Source organism: Halichoeres trimaculatus, unplaced genomic scaffold (assembly GCF_033239565.1).
Source record: "Halichoeres trimaculatus isolate MK-OKI-2021-1 unplaced genomic scaffold, fHalTri1.1 fHalTri1_scaffold_16, whole genome shotgun sequence".
NCBI lineage: Eukaryota > Metazoa > Chordata > Actinopteri > Labriformes > Labridae > Halichoeres > Halichoeres trimaculatus.
In genome coordinates, this window is record NW_027437194.1 from 7,309,343 (window position 1) to 7,325,441 (window position 16,099).

A 16,099-nucleotide genomic window follows, 5' to 3' on the forward strand; every position below is an offset into this window, starting at 1 on the left:
GGTTTTTGGGTAAACTTAACCTCTGTATAGGTGTAACAATGACTGATATAAATTGTATTGCTCCCGGATATCAGGGCTCATTCTTTTGGGACCAGCACTGTAAACCTTACCTGTGACCAGAATAAATGCTGCACTGAAAAATGGATCCTCTTCTTGTGGTCTTTGGGAGTGAAATGAGGAGACTCTCAGCCTGAGATAATTTAAGATGAACTGAAAGGAAGTGAAAAACTCTCCTATGGTTTGATGAGTCAAAATGTTGACCATCTTTTTGAAAATCACAGAGATTGTGTCCCCTGCTGAGGTGAAGAGGGATCATATGGCTTGCTCTTAATGCACACCTCACTATGACGGTGTAGTGATGATAGAGACATGGCACCCATAGCAAAGCTTACAAGACAGCACCATTTACTAAAGACTGTGTGAAAATGCTGAACATGCTGCTGGCATTTAACTTTTTTTTTCTTTTTTACAGGGTAGCTAAGCTCTTTTCTGATTTTTCTTGAAGCTTTAAACAATTGTTCTCCCTTTTCCCAAAATTACATACCTTGGACCACCTTTCGAGAAGTTTTTCAAAAACATTTTGTGACATCACCATACACTAAATATCTTCTTCCTTTTCGTTTGGTGATGCAGAACTTGAGATATATGGTTTCTGTTGCATTTTATGTGTTGACGAGTTTGAAATGTCATCATATATATTTTTCAGTGAGACAATCTGTTGCCTAACATCCACATTCAAAACACTGAGAGCTGTTGAGTGCAATGATTGGATGTTTAGATGAATCCACACACAGTTCTCTGAGGCCTGTGCTGTAATTAAACAGGATGTGGGAAAAGGATGACAGAGACAGGATATTGTTTGAGACTCAGATGTCATGAAATGTGCCCTTGTTCTCGAAGCAGTCCACCCAGCTTTCCTCTGAATTTATAGTGTCTGATGAGATACAGCAGAGACGGATATTGCGATTTGTGGAGACACAGTGAGAAAAGTCACAGTGGATACAAGAACAGCATGAACAGGTTTAATTCTCCTTTCGAACAGTATAACAAATACAAAAATAAAAGATTTGAACATTATTTGTTAGAGACAAAATTCAAAATAAATATGTGTTGTGTATATTATAAGTCACTGTCCCCTGAGCTGGAGTCATCCTGGCTGCTTCTTGAAGAACTGCTGCAGCCGGTGTCAAGACTCACTCCTGGATTGCTTTTCTCTAGATAAAGGTAAGCAGAGGATGCACCATCACCACTTTAATTCTAAAAGTGAATAATAAAATGATAAAAATGCAGCAAAGCTTCATACTCACTGCAGAATTTCTTGAACTTCTTTTGCAGACAAGCCTTGACATACTGCTGCAGCTCACGCAGAGTGGACGGCTTCAGTGCCTCAAAGTCGATCTCAATCTCCACTGGGTTGGTGTCACACACCGAGGGCTCCAGTGTCTGAATGATGCGGACCACACGGCCCAGCTGCATGCCAGGCAACCGGTTTATGTCCAGGCTGAGCTGATGCTTCTCGTTGTACGTCAGCGGCAAAGCTTCATCGTCTGAGTCCCAGTCGCTGCTGCTTTTCCACATGTGCCTGAATATTTCAAGTCTAACATTTCAGTGTGAAGTAGTGATAAACCATAAAGACAAAGCTCATTGCTCATAGGAAAATGTCGTACCTCGAACTGTTTGCGTTGACTTCATTTCCTGGCTTCTTTTGTTTGATCGCAGGGTCTTCGGAGAGTGCTGCCAGCTGCTCATGAGCAGCTTTAAGCTGGGTAGAAAGTCAGAAAAGCTTGTTTGGCAATGACAGTTGTTACAAAAATAGCTTAGAGAGGGAAGTTTCTGCGTGTAGCTGTTACTAAGACGACAACACTGGTTAATGGTGTTGGAAATAAATAAGAGACTGGTATTACACTGAATTGCCCCAAAAAAAGGTTGCCACCAAAAAAGGGTCACACTCTAATATTTTGTTGGACTGCTTTAGCTTTGATTATGGTATGCATTCTCTGTGGCATTGTTTCAATAAGCTTCTGCCATGTCACAAGATTTATTTTCATCCAGTGTTGTATCAATTTTTCACCAAGATCTTGCATTGATGATGGTGGAGTCTGACCTCAGAAGGCTAACTGGAAAAAAAGGCTTCAGTTTGCTGGGGACCATAAAGATTGGACTCTAGAGCAATGAAAGGAGGTCATGTGGTCTGATGAGTCCAGATTGACCCTGTTCAATAGTGATGGTCCATCAGGGTAAGAAGAGAGGCAGATTAAGTGATCACCCATCATGCCTAGTGCCTACTGTCCAAGCCTGTGGGGGCAGTGCTATGATCTGGGGTTGGTGCAGTTGGTCAGGTCTAGGTTCAGCAACAGTCTGTGCTCAAAGAATGAGGTCAGCTGACTACCTGAATATACTAAATGACCAGGTTATTCCATCAATGGATGTTTTCTTCCCTGATGGCACGGCCATATTCATCATTTTCACACATGGTTTGGCCCCCAGAGAGCCCAGACCTTAACCCCATTGAGAATCTTTGGGATGTGCTGGAGAAGACTTTGTGCAGTGGTCAGACTCTACCATCATCAATATTAGATCTTGGTGAAAAATTAATGCAACACTGGATGGAGAGAAATCTTGTGACATTGCAGAAGCTTATTGAAACAATGCCACAGTGAATGAATGTATTAAGCAAATCATTTTCCCATTCCATGCTAAATCTCAGGGTGTAATTTACAGAATATGAAAGGGTTTTGAAATTCACTAGAGACTGGATTGAGTCTGAAAAGTGAAAAACAGGGGAGCTGACTTCTTTCTGTCCCAGAGGGGTGAGATTATGAGTAAAGTGGTGTAAGATGGATAACAACCAAGCGGCAACCTCGGTCTAAGAATATGGGACAATGCGGAAGTGCTAAAATCTGCTGTTTCTCGAGTGTTAGCTTGAGGCTGGCTCCGTAAGTACCGGAAGTTACATACACACCAAGCCAAAAAATAACATTTTCAAAGCAGAAATTAACTGATTTACAGCCTGCTTCAAAAAACGTCTCCTGTCCTGGAAACTCGATACTGATAAACAATGTTGCTCTCTTGTCAAATAGAAATGAACAAGGGTGTTTAATTCTAATAAAAATGAAATCTGCGTTTCTGTTTTACTTAAGAGCACACAGAAGTTACGGTACAACAGGATGAACTGCTACACTAAAGACTGTGAGAAGGAGACGCAGAAAGTTTGTGACATTGACATCAATGTTGAAAACAACACCTACCTGCTTTTGCAACTCAGCAATCCGTGCATTCCGCTCTTCTTCAGGGTCCGATTTGTCCAAGTTAGAGCAGCTGCTCAAACTAAGACTTGCGCTTTTTACCAGAGAATTGATCTCTATTTGCTCTTCTGGCAACTTTGCAAACCTCTTCTCAAACACACCCTAAAGCAGACACATGGAAAAGATTGAAAAAGATAAATCACATGACACACAGTTGTCTAAAAGACCCATACTTAACGATTAAAAGTAACGATTGAAGACTCACCTGAAGTTTCCTGGCCATCGCAACGATTTCTTGGTGTGGAGGGTTGTATTTGTAGCAGTTAGAGAAAATTAACCGTATGTCTGCAGCAAAGCTTTGTGCATCTTGGTACTCTCCCTCGTTCATCTTATTCTGAAAATCAAAAGTTATTTGAATAATGTCTTTCAGACATGTAAAATATGTATATTCTGCAGTTCATACTTTCACCGTGCCGAGGTCCATGGGGTATTTGATGATTTCATGGTAATCACTGAGCTGAAGAGCTTCAGCGTCCACGGGTTTGTAGAAAGGCCAGGCGTATGATTGGTGTTTCTTGGACAGCAGCTCATTCAGGATACCTTTGCAGTACATGAGCTGAGAGATCTGTTCTTCTGCGTCCTTCTGAGGGGACAGGTCGGATGAATGTCTTTTCCGTTTCACACCTTTCCTTTTTGATGGCACCTGAAAAAAACACATTTACACTTACTTTTACTTGCACCAGAAAACACCACAACTGATGGTCCAAGACATGATTGGGGGCTTACTTTTGTGATAGACAGTGGCGACGTGGGTGTGCTGCTGAGGATTGGTTGAGAAACAGTTGTTGCTGATGAAGAACATGTGGTTGCTGTTTCTTTCTGTCCACCTTGAAACCAAATATTAACATAAACAAGAAAATACAGAAATTTGGTATATTGCAGTCTTGCAATTTAAAACTACCCAAATATAGTTGCGTCAAGCGTCAAGCTTTTGGCATCATATTCAAAAAGATTTGAGGCTGAAATTAATGCCAAAGGTGCATCAACAAAGTATTGAGGCTACAAATACGTTGGTACATGTGATTTCTTTGTTATTTTATTTTCAGCAAATTTGCTTTAATTAAAAAACACAACAAACCAAACCAAACACTTTATTCCCCTGTTGCTCTTGTGTAACCCTGTCATATGTGGCAGGTCATTACCTGGGGTGCTACCTTTTTTGCCCTTTACTTTGACTATATTCGGAGTAATTTCCACCTCTTGCTGCGGCATCAACGCGACTTTTTGCAAGAACACCTTTTCCAAGGCGAGAGCCATCAGCACAATGTCATCTGTTGGCTGGAGCACACGGAGAAACCAGAGGGTTCACTTTCTGAAGGTTTTCCACCGTGTATATTATTATATTATATGGCTTCTTTATTAACACAGGTCCTCACCTTGTTATAGATGTAGCAGTTGGTGAACATGGTGTTGAAGTCTTGCATACATTCACTGGAACTCAAATAATAGTTGTTCTCTAGTCTAGCCTTGATGGTCCCCAAATCCATTGGAGATGTAATTATGGTGTGATAATCCTATTGGGAAAAAAGAAGCTAACATGTTAGATGAATGTGTTGCCTTTAATTTCTTGACATGCTCAAGTTTTATTTGAAGTACATCAATAGAAACTGATTCAAAGCATCTTAACTTGAAATAGTCGTAAAAAGAAACTACTCACCGCTAGTCCGAGGGCGACTGCATCAACAGGTTGGTAAAAAGGCCAGGCGTACTGGTGCTTCCACAGGGATTTGGTCACTACGTTCAGCATGAACTTCAGTTGGTTGGTGCTCCGGCCTGGTGTTTGAGGGTGCACCTCAGGAGGCGGAGGATTGACGACTTGTGAAAGGTCAGCTGACATAACGATGACAGATGGCTCTTGCACTGACAAACACACCATCTAGTGGATTTAGGTGTCTTTTGGTTTGGAGCTTCTTCTGGCCTGTTTATTGATGGCTCTGAAAAAACAGAGGCCCACTTCACTCATAGTTCTGAAACCAGGCAATGCAATCTGTGGACACAAAGAGTTACACAAGTGAGTGGTCAAAAAGAAATAATCATAAACTAAAATAAAATTAGTTTTTATGTTGCAAATGTGCACATACAACCGTTGTGAACCATAAAACATTAATTTGAAAATGTAATGATAAGAAATGACTACATTTTCCCTATAATTATAGATGCTACTATAAAAAGGTACTGGTTTACTTTGCAAAAAGCCATGGAGAAACCGTATTTGTAGTGAGAAAATTTTCTGTTTTACGCCCTACTTAATATTTTCATGACACAAAATGTTTGGGGCAGTGGTTTTTGATTGCTCCACCGATTTTGTGCAGTTATTCAAACAGCGGTAATGTTTTAATGTGCAGCTCGCGCTACTTCTGACCTGTTCAAAGACGTCTACGTCCAGGAATAACATTCAAAATAGTGGCCCTAAATTCAGACAGGCATGTTAGAAGATTAACATTAGGTAGATTCATCTGGCAAACGTGGACACAGGACACATTAATTTGGTGTCAAAGTGCGTGTGTCTGTTTTCACACACAAAAGTTACGTTCCGGTGTGAGTTGTTTTGAGTGTGTCACGCTGAACTGCCTTTCCCAACCTACCTGAGGCTAAGGGTGAAGTGCACAACTATAAACCAACGGAGTCTTTAAGCCACAGGTGATGGAAGTGTCTAACAAACTGGATAAACAAAATAAAAGCCTGCAGAAATTGCACCAAGTGACTCAAAGAAAAGGGACGTCAGGACAGAAATAAATCCCTGCTTGAATTCAGAAGAGGCTAACACATTAAGAAGGCCCACCTGCACAACCCAATCACTCCTGAGTGCTTCCAAACTCTAGCTCCCCCCTTAAAAGTTTCTGCCAAAGCTAGCTTGCTCTGCTATGGGCTTTTTGCTCGCCTGTCTCGCGCTGCTGACATGTTGGCCAATTCATTCACAGCGCCATCTACTGTACTGGAGTGTGTAGACAGCCTTGTTAATTACATCTGTGTTATAACACATTTTCAGAAAAAAAACTAAATAAATTCGCATATACTAATTGAGTTTTAAGTAAAGAACATTAAGTCCAAAAGGCTCAGAAAACAAATGAACAGTTAATCGATACAACAGCAGTGGCAACACAGGCGTATTGCTTTCGACGCTAATTGTCCCTCATCAGTTCCCGTCTTGGGTTGACGCGCATGCGCACGGGAGCACCACCGTACCACATTCCCCGCTTCTTCTCACAGTGAAAAATATTGACGGCGCAAACAAACTGATTTATGTTTCATACACGATCGTTTAAGGATTTTACCTGACTGACTCCGTTCACTCTTCGAAGAGCAACAATCTGACCGTGAGGCTGCATCAAATCGTTGTGAGTATCGGTTTGTGAATGATACCTCATTGTTTGAATGGAGGCCCCCACCGGAGCAGCTCAGTCGATTTGTCAACAGCATCACTGTGATACACGATGAGACTGATATCAGCGTTTCTATTAAACAACCCAGACTAAGCTCTTTCTTTCTGCTGGATCAATGTCTTATGGGCGTTTTAAGGATATTGATACGTGAGAATGATATTTTCAGATCGAAAGTCTAAACGAATGTCTTTTGTTTCCCTTTTACATATAATTTTGCATAAAACTCAGCAAATGATTCCTTTTTTTCTAGCTGTATCTACTTGTTTCACATGCTTTGGAAAATTGTTTGCAGATGTTTTAATGCAAAAATGGCCAGCAAGCGTTTGCTAGCCGTGTTAGCCGATTAAGCTACACATGTAAAAATGGGACTTAAACGCAATTTACGACTTTTTAAGCGTTTTTAATAAATATACCATCAAACTTAACACTACATATACATCTAGAGTTGTTGCATAGCTTTACATCACCAGTGGTAGCTGCTGGAATTCATCTTGGCAAGACAAACTGCACAGTGGGTCAGAAAGATTTACCCATAGTTTTTGCAAATGCTTGCAGCCAAACTTAAAAAAAAAAAAAAAAAAAAAAAAAAAAAAAAATTGAACACAGCTTCTACACTTTATTCTCAGCCATCAAAAATATTCATATTTCAATGTTTTTATCGTATTCTGGAAAGATCTGACACTGCCTGGCTTGAGTGCTGCACTGCCAATGCATTGTTTTGACCATTACTTCCTTACTTCCCATTACTTTTGTGAAGATACACTGGTTTGATGACAACATTTACTGGTTCATGACAACATTTTTTCCCAGTCTTCCCAGTCTTTTTTTGCCATTACATTGCACAATATTTTGTCTCGCAACAAATGTTCACTTGTTTCATGATGCGCCTTGTTGTCAGTCTGGCCTCTTTTGTGCTCCCCCTTCGATGCCAAACTCAAAAGTCATTTGGAGTAAACAAATGAACTCAGGCACTTCAGAAAATATGACTCTAGAGAGAAGCTGTACAAAAGTTAAAGATTCTAGGGCAAAAGCAAGGTAAATGATGGGTAAATCTTTCTGGTCCATGCTGTAAGACAACAAACATCAATTCACAGGTATACACACTTTCTACAGAAACACACCCAGGTCACAAGTTCAAGACCTAGAGACACAGTTGTTTCCTTGTTAAGCAGACCTTTAAAACATGACAGTGTTCACTTCACATTTGAAGTTTGAGTCTAGGACTAAGAAAAAATAGGTTTTCAAACGTATTGTCAAATATTAGGTTGTTGAAAATATGAAAGAGCTAGATGAAATCTCATCAACTCAGCTCTTAATATTGATTCGTTCCTTGTTCCAGGAAGTGCTTAGTTGATGCTTTAGGCCCCATCATGGCAACTGAAGACAAGAAACCAGAGACGGACACAAAACCTCCAGTTGTACAATCAGCTTCAGCGAGTCAAAGCAAGGTTTGGATTCTTTACATGCAATATCTTTTCATTATCCCAACCCTGTTTCTTGAATTCAGCATTCTGTGTCCCTTTTCTTAGCTAATTTTGGAAGTTAAATATTTGCTCATGTGTCAGACACCAGACAGAGAGTGCTTAATGTCACTTCCTGTTTACGTACAGTCTGCACCAGCCAAGCCAAACTACAGCCTGAAATTCACCTTAGCTGGCCACACCAAGGCAGTGTCCTCCGTCAAGTTCAGCCCAAGTGGAGAGTGGCTTGCCAGTTCATGTGAGTGACAATTAAATGTTAAACCTGTCAAATATGACAATTTTTATCCTTCATCAAAACAAACAATTATATTTCCTGTTTGATAATTATATATTAATGATTGTAACCAGGAGTCACAGAGGCTGTAGTGACTTTACATTCTCATTACAGCTGCTGATAAACTCATCAAAATCTGGGGAGCATATGATGGCAAGTTTGAGAAAACCATCTCTGGACACAAACTTGTGAGTCATAAAAATCTGTTACCTCCCCTTCGTAAGGGTTTGTATTCCTTGATTGGTTGAGCTTCATCCATGATGTACCTTTTTTTGTCACCTTTCAGGGTATATCTGATGTAGCCTGGTCCTCCGACTCCAACCTCCTAGTGTCTGCATCAGATGATAAAACCTTGAAGATCTGGGATGTGAGCTCGGTAAGGCAGTTTGGCACTACTGTCATGTTAGTAAAGCTAAAAACGTCTTTAATGCAAGGAGTAAACCTTTGTTATATCAAAATATTAAACCTACAAATCTTTTTTTTCTTTATCTTCTTCTAGGGTAAATGTCTAAAAACTCTTAAAGGACACAGTAACTACGTCTTCTGCTGCAACTTCAACCCCCAGTCCAATCTTATTGTGTCAGGATCGGTGAGTAAGATGTAGGAAAAAAAATCTTAATGGATTCCAGACAAACGTTTTATCCTTTGTTACTCATGACACTGAAAATCATCTTCCTGGTTTTAAATGCTGTTGTTTTGTTTCCCTCAGTTTGATGAGAGCGTCAGGATATGGGACGTGAAGACCGGAAAATGTTTGAAAACACTGCCAGCACATTCTGACCCTGTCTCTGCGGTAAGTCCTTTTCATTCTCAACAATAGAGAATCCTGTTGATGTAAGATTAACAAGGTGGCATTATTTTGATGGGTCATCTCTGCTCACAGGTTCATTTCAACAGAGACGGCTCCCTGATCGTGTCCAGTAGCTATGACGGCCTCTGGTGAGAACAACTTTTTACTCACCAGTTTGGACTTTTGGTTAGAGCTGGGTTAACTGGCTGTGAAGAGTTGCTGTGTCAGGCTTTCTGAGTCGCAGCAGTGGGAAGAGTGAACAATAGACACAGATGGGGGGAATCAGCATGTGGAATAAATTTATGGTGGTGTTAAACCGTTGTGTTACCATCAGGATTATTCTACTCAAGGCTGAGTCATCAGCTTTTACTCTTGCATCAGGTTTTTAACCCAGGCCTTCTGCGCATTTACAAAGACCTTCTCTTGTGCAGATAGATGAAGATATGATTATTTTATCCATCTCTTCACCATCTTGACATATTGAACCACAAAAATCTGAGTCCATGTTTGCAATTTTTTCCCCTTGTTATAACTAACGCCTTTCCCTTGCAACAAAGACTTTGAGGAAGTCAACAGAGCATTAAAAAAGTGTATCCTGACTTTTTTCTCTAAACATGTCAGATAGGGTCCACTGATTATTTTATCACAATTTAGTTTTAATGATTGTGGGGAAAAAAAGCGAGCTGCAGGTGTCTTTCCCTCGAGGTCTGTTCCCACCAATGTCCTGCCAATAATAACTACTTTAACTTGAAAAAGAAATCTGAGTCCTACTGGTTAGGGATGCACTTATCAAACTTTTCGGGACCACTGATACCAGTGCAAAAACAATAACCTGCATGCCGTACTGTGGGATAAGCCTGGTTATGTTTTGAGGTAAAATGCAAAAAATGAGTAAATGGAATTACTAAAGTTAATATTTACTTAAGCTATCAAGTGTTTTTAGGTTTACCAGCAGTTTGGTTAAAACAATGCTTTATAACTTACAGGAATTACTGTTCAGTTGTAAATTTTCATAGACTAATGCTTTGGATACATGTAGCCAGGTATTTTCAAAAATGAAAATCCACACAAACCGGGAAAATCTGCACGTCAAACCCACATTTGTCAGTGTTTCATGGTTGTAAAACCCGTGCCAGCCAATCAGAACGAGCCCCATCATTCAGCTGTGTCATTTGAGAACCAAAAACTCTGTTTTAAAAATCTTCACTTTGGCCGGAGTTTTCTGAAAACATCACTTTAAGTGACGTAAAACTCCATGAGTTTGTAGAAAAACATATGCAGTTTCCCTGATACCCAGTTACTTGTGTTCAAGGCCTATATCATAGTTTAGGCAGAGTGTCAAGTTTGGGTCAGCTCTTTCCCACTGAAACCTGAGGAGCTGAATCAGGCCAATGCCTGATAACAGGTTTGGGATTGGTGATCCTTTTACTGCTGATAAAGCAAGGGGTTCCCAAACTTTTCAGCATGTGACCCTCAAATCAAAAGCGCCAGAGACCAGTGGCCCCTGCTGTGGGAATACACCAACAGGCCAAACCAAAATTTAAAAAAAATCAATTAAACTCCCATTGGCGGGATAGAGCCTTCTCTGTTGCTGCCCCCTCCCTTTGGAACTCACTCCCACAACACCTCCGTGATACTGCTGACCCCACCGCCTTCAAAACAAAACTCAAAACTCACCTATTTTGCAAAGCTTTTAGCTTAAACTAACAAACCCCTGTCCTGACCTTGCTTTTTTTCTGCACCCTTGAATTGTTTTTGCTTCATCTTCTTTTTCTGTACATGTTTTTTTTCCGGTAATTTCATTATTTGTATCTGTTTTTAAACTTGCTCTTGATACCGCTTTTACCTTGTAAAGCGTCTTTGAGTTTTTGAAAAGCGCTCTCTATATAAAATGCATTATTATTATTATTATTATTATTATTATTATTATTATTATTATTATTATTATTATTATGTTTATATTTTTATAGGGGAGGAGGAAATAGTCAATCACCAAAGGAATTTGATTTTGAAAGATGTTTTGAACACCCCCCACCAACCCATTTGGGGTTCAGTGCAATAAAGTTGTGTCGTTTTTTTTCAATGATGGGTCCAAATTATGAATTGGTATTAGTTTTGTAAATGCATATTCAGTTCCAAACACTGGATATCGCTCTCATAATTTATTTATAATTAATTTCAGTCTGAGAAAACAAATATTGGTTGACCTTTTATTTCAAGTTGTGCCCCTTATAGTGTGACAGGGGAATTAGGACCTACTTTCTGTGAGATATCTTTCATCTTTCTCATTCCCCCCAAAATCCCTAATTTAATGTCTGTAATGTTTTTCATTTGCAGCCGAATCTGGGACACAGCATCAGGACAGTGTTTAAAAACACTCATAGGTAAGATTACACATTAAGTTTCTACATCTTGTCTTTTTGGAAACAGTGAAGTCGGCTGAATCCTCTCTGAGGACGGTGGTCTGTAATATTTATGAACTAACAGCCTCTCTGTTCTTGTGTCCAATCAGATGATGACAACCCTCCTGTGTCATTTGTGAAGTTTTCACCCAACGGCAAATATATCCTGGCTGCCACGCTGGACAAGTGAGTATGACGTGACGTGAAGCTGATACTGAGCTGATGTTTGTTGACCATTATGTTGCACATCGTCTCCTGTAGAGGGCGGTATGGAGCTATGATAAGCTTTTATTACCTTCAGTATGGAGTGTATGATAAAAATCAGATTAGAGATTTTGTGTTGTGTTATTATTGTTTTAATTTCTTTTATTTTCTTTCAGCACACTAAAGCTGTGGGACTACAGCAAAGGAAAGGTAAGCTGAATTTATATTTTATATACATTTTCTTGCAGTTCTTGAAATATCTGCTTTATCTGGTTAGAATTTTTACAGCGTGATAAAGATAACCTTGTATTTCATCTTTGTTTTTATCTTCGTTTCAGTGCTTGAAAACATACACCGGCCATAAAAACGAGAAATACTGCATATTTGCAAATTTCTCAGTTACAGGTGGAAAGGTGAGAGCTTTTATGAGTACATACCTTATACAAATTAAATATTGAATGGTCTTTTTTTTCCTTAAGTTTGGAAATTTTTCAGTGAACCTGATATTTTACAGATGTGTTAGAGCTCATTGTAATATAATTTTCCTCTCCCCTCTATGTTTTACAGTGGATTGTGTCAGGCTCTGAGGACAACATGGTTTATATCTGGAACCTGCAGACAAAGGAGATAGTGCAGAAACTGCAGGGCCACACAGGTACAAGAGGAACTAAATGTCTTAATCCAGCTAATCAGTGAATCTCTAAAAGAGAAAACAGAAGTAATTTTCTCTTTGATTGGTTATAAATTTGTCCCATTGTAAGACCTTTGAATTCCTCTCCCCTCCTTTCAGATGTCGTCATTTCAACCGCCTGCCATCCGACAGAGAACATCATCGCATCTGCAGCTTTAGAAAATGACAAAACCATCAAGCTATGGAGAAGTGACTGCTAAACCTTTTCGGACGTGTTGGAGCCATTCATGTTTTCTTTCTTTTATAGATTTTTTTCCTACATTTTGTTGTGAGAAAAGAGGACTTGTTTTCTAACAGAGAGCTCCTGCGGGGTGCAGGGGGCTCTCAGATAATGAAATTCAGCAAGCAGAACCAAATGAGACACATCAGCCACACACAGTATCAAAATCCCTGACGGTCCTGCAGTGAACGTTTTTGCTTTGCCACCTCTGGGACATTCCGTGTGTTTGTTTACGTGCCAGATTAAGTTGCCTCTGTGCCCACCAAAACTTCTAGTGCTACAATAGTTTTATGACTGATTTAACCCTGGTGTCACTGGTTCTTATCAATTCCTACATATGCTTTTCTACTTTTGTACACTAAATGTTAAGTTTACCGGGCCTCTTTGTGATTAATTTCACCTTTGATTTGTCTGTGTAATGTTTGATACAGTCTTGTTAACTTTACGGTTGAGGAGTGAGTTCACCAGCAGTGAAAAGGGAAAACGAAGAGTTCTTGGATCTTGTGTTTATTGACGTGGCATCATTGTCTTGTGTTTTTTCCCCTTCAAGTATTACATGTAAAATCTCAATTATCTGCTTTGTGCCAGTGCGAAAAACTTTCCCATTCTGCGTGTTTACAGAGTGGACAAAACAAGGATTTTAAGTTTTTTAATACCCAAGCAAAATATAATAAGAGATGTCACAGGAAAATTGTCAGAATTCAAATGTTGGAGATTTCAAACTCCTTTCCTCCCTTTGAGTCAAGCTCACCTGTTAACATCCAGCGTTTTATGTTCTTCAACAGCGACCAAATGCAGCTCTGTGTTGTAGGATTTTTGTACATAGGTTTATTGACATGTATGAGACTTTTTCTAGCTCTTTGTTCTTTGTGTTTTCTGCTTGATTAGCTCATACTGTAGTTCTGCAAACAATGCTGGCAGCATCTCTGTAGTTAACCTGGATATAGTGGACTCTTTATTTGCATTTGACAGCTATAACCTGCTACTTAATAAAACCAGATTTTGTATGTTTCATGTAACCGAGTCCTGACTGGAATGTGATGTAAGGAAAACTGGGTATGGTTGTAACACTTTTTGCTTCAGCACCTCCAACTCACTGAATTTTTGAGTCAGAGTTCTCAAACTTTAATGTAAAGTTCCCACATTTGTTCACTACAAATGGCATCAATTCAAACCTCTGCAAGAACATCACAGAGCTCACCAGGTGACGTCAGAGTTGTAACAGTTGGACAAAAAAAGCAAAAACGGTGAACACGCCCCTCAAAAAGAAGTTTATTGGAATAGAACAATCCAGAACAATGGCTGTGTCTTAATTCAGGGGCTGCAGCCTAAGGAGTAGCCAGCTCTCATAGCCTGTGTAGACAGCAAAGGCCAAACTGAATTGAGACGGTCTGGTCTATGGAGCACTTCCTATTTGTTACCCTCGACATCACACGGCACTGCCCTCACCTGTCAGGCTTACATTACTATTTTTTTTTTTTTTTTTACTTTGCTTTATTATTATTACTTTTATTATTACTATGACTATTATCATTATTTTCTTTATTGACAGAGTATAGAACCACCATTTACATAAGAGTTAAGCAACAGTGTACATTTTCAACATTTGAACAAGTGCTAAAAAAATAAAATTAAGCATAAAATACTAGCTGCTGAAATGATTTAATATATTTTTTTAATTCCCCGTAAAAAGAAATTTTGAACAAAAAATACTAAGTAAGTTTTTTCCCCAGAAAATTTTGATTTGTGAACATATTTCTTAGTTTTATTAATGACAAGATTTGCAAGGAAGAAATGTTTTTCCTTAGTGTACTACTTAAAAAGAGCCCAAAAACATGTTTGTATACAGTAAAACAAAATCAATCAATCAAACTTTATTTATAGGGCACTTTTCATACTTCAGAAGCAACACAAAGTGCCTCACAGAGGCTGAAAACAACATAGGAACAGAAACAACACCCCCCCCCCCCCCCCCCCCCCCCCCCCCCAATCACACACACACACACACACACACACACACACACACACACACACACACACAAAATACAGAGACATATCCAGACACACATTCGCAGACAAACACACATACACACCTGCTCCCATACACATTCATACTAGGTGTAAAGAGAAGGGAGAGAGAAAGAGACATGGCTGAGCACCAAGAACTGAGGTAAGGAATAAGCTACCTTTAATGTTTTTGGAAATACATTACATAGTTGTTGCCAGAAATCCTTCACATCTGGATAAAACAGGACTCCTTCTGGGGTTTGGTCGTATCCATTATCTTCCGTGTTCATGCGCAATGGATCTTGGGATATGTGAGGCTTGGAGTATTCACCAACACCATACCTTTGTGGAACCCGAAAAGGAGGCTGGATTCGGAGGAGCCTATGAAATGGGACAACCTTTGAAGCACCACTGTGACTTACTTCCTGTTTGACTCAAGGGTTCGTCCTTAACAGTATGTATGCTCAAACACTACAGTGTCGCTGTGTAAAGAAAAACATAGGTTTAACAAAAGCAGTGTGTGAGTGTGTGTGTGTATTTTTTAATCTAAGTCACAAATGGTTGTTTATAACCCTGAAGTGGTGGCCTTTTTCTTTCTCTTTAAAGGTGCAACATGTCCACCTGCCCCTCAGAGAAAACCGTGCTGCTTCTCCAGTAACCTACACTGGGACATCACTGGGACAACAGCATTTAGCAAGTTACAATGACAAAGAAAAACTTCCCTTTAACGGGCAGAAACCTTGGACAGAACCAGACTCATGTTAGACAGACATCTGTCTCGACTGTGTTGGGGTTAGAGAGACAGATAAAGGAGAGAGAGTAGGAGAGACAAGTATAGAGAGACGGGGGGGTGGGGGTGACAGAGAGAGAGGGGGATACACACACACACATGGCAGACTGACGTACCATTCTTTGTGACTTCATCAGATGCTTTTTTTTAAAAAAAACATCTGCAGGCACACCTCTGTCAGTCTTCCTTTTCCACTGCCTGGGCATTATGTAACTGTATTAAAATCAAGAAAATGTTCCATAAGGGGATGGTTTTGACACTTTTTAAAGATGTGTTACAACCAACCCCACCCCTGTCAGTCAGTGTTTAGCTAGCTGTATTAGCTTAGTGGAGTGAAATTAATTCTGATATATTTGATATAAGTCAAATTATTTTATCTAGAATAGTAAAAGTACGAAATGTAGTCTTAGTCAAAAAAAATACTTTTTTGCCTCAAAGTCATTTTTTCTCTATAGAATCTCCAAGCACCTGTCTCCGGCCCTGACAATCACCATGTGTGATAAGGGTAGAGGCGGGTCAATATTGAAGTGATCATTTGACTCCTATCTTATC

At 39.6% G+C, this 16,099-nt stretch overlaps 2 protein-coding genes across 4 annotated transcripts; one reads left to right on the forward strand and one right to left on the reverse strand.

The window, feature by feature from the left end:
- Positions 1–993: 993 nt before the first annotated feature.
- LOC141805011 (bromodomain-containing protein 3-like) lies at positions 994–6,206 on the reverse strand. 3 transcript variants are annotated; one of them, XM_074689677.1, is made up of 11 exons: positions 6,088–6,206; positions 4,963–5,292; positions 4,682–4,819; positions 4,448–4,583; positions 4,032–4,132; positions 3,709–3,948; positions 3,511–3,639; positions 3,249–3,407; positions 1,668–1,762; positions 1,308–1,597; positions 994–1,214 (listed from the first exon to the last, which is right to left on the reverse strand). In XM_074689677.1, the coding sequence occupies exons 2-11, from the start codon at positions 5,179–5,181 to the stop codon at positions 1,120–1,122; spliced, it is 1,602 nt and encodes a 533-aa protein (XP_074545778.1). In that variant the 5' UTR covers positions 5,182–5,292; positions 6,088–6,206; the 3' UTR covers positions 994–1,119. The 3 variants fall into 3 exon arrangements, with proteins under 3 accessions (XP_074545778.1, XP_074545780.1, XP_074545779.1); XM_074689679.1 differs by having other exon boundaries at positions 1,308–1,582; positions 6,088–6,205; XM_074689678.1 differs by lacking the exon at positions 6,088–6,206 and adding an exon at positions 5,891–6,066.
- A 234-nt stretch (positions 6,207–6,440) lies between these two features.
- Positions 6,441–13,764, forward strand: LOC141805892 (WD repeat-containing protein 5). The gene is made up of 14 exons (XM_074691115.1): positions 6,441–6,643; positions 8,028–8,136; positions 8,299–8,407; positions 8,558–8,631; positions 8,730–8,819; positions 8,943–9,032; positions 9,153–9,236; positions 9,327–9,382; positions 11,571–11,617; positions 11,746–11,821; positions 12,016–12,049; positions 12,178–12,252; positions 12,407–12,494; positions 12,630–13,764. Exons 2-14 carry the CDS (start codon positions 8,059–8,061, stop codon positions 12,728–12,730), a joined length of 1,002 nt encoding a protein of 333 aa, XP_074547216.1. The 5' UTR covers positions 6,441–6,643; positions 8,028–8,058; the 3' UTR covers positions 12,731–13,764.
- The last annotated feature ends 2,335 nt before the right edge of the window (positions 13,765–16,099 follow it).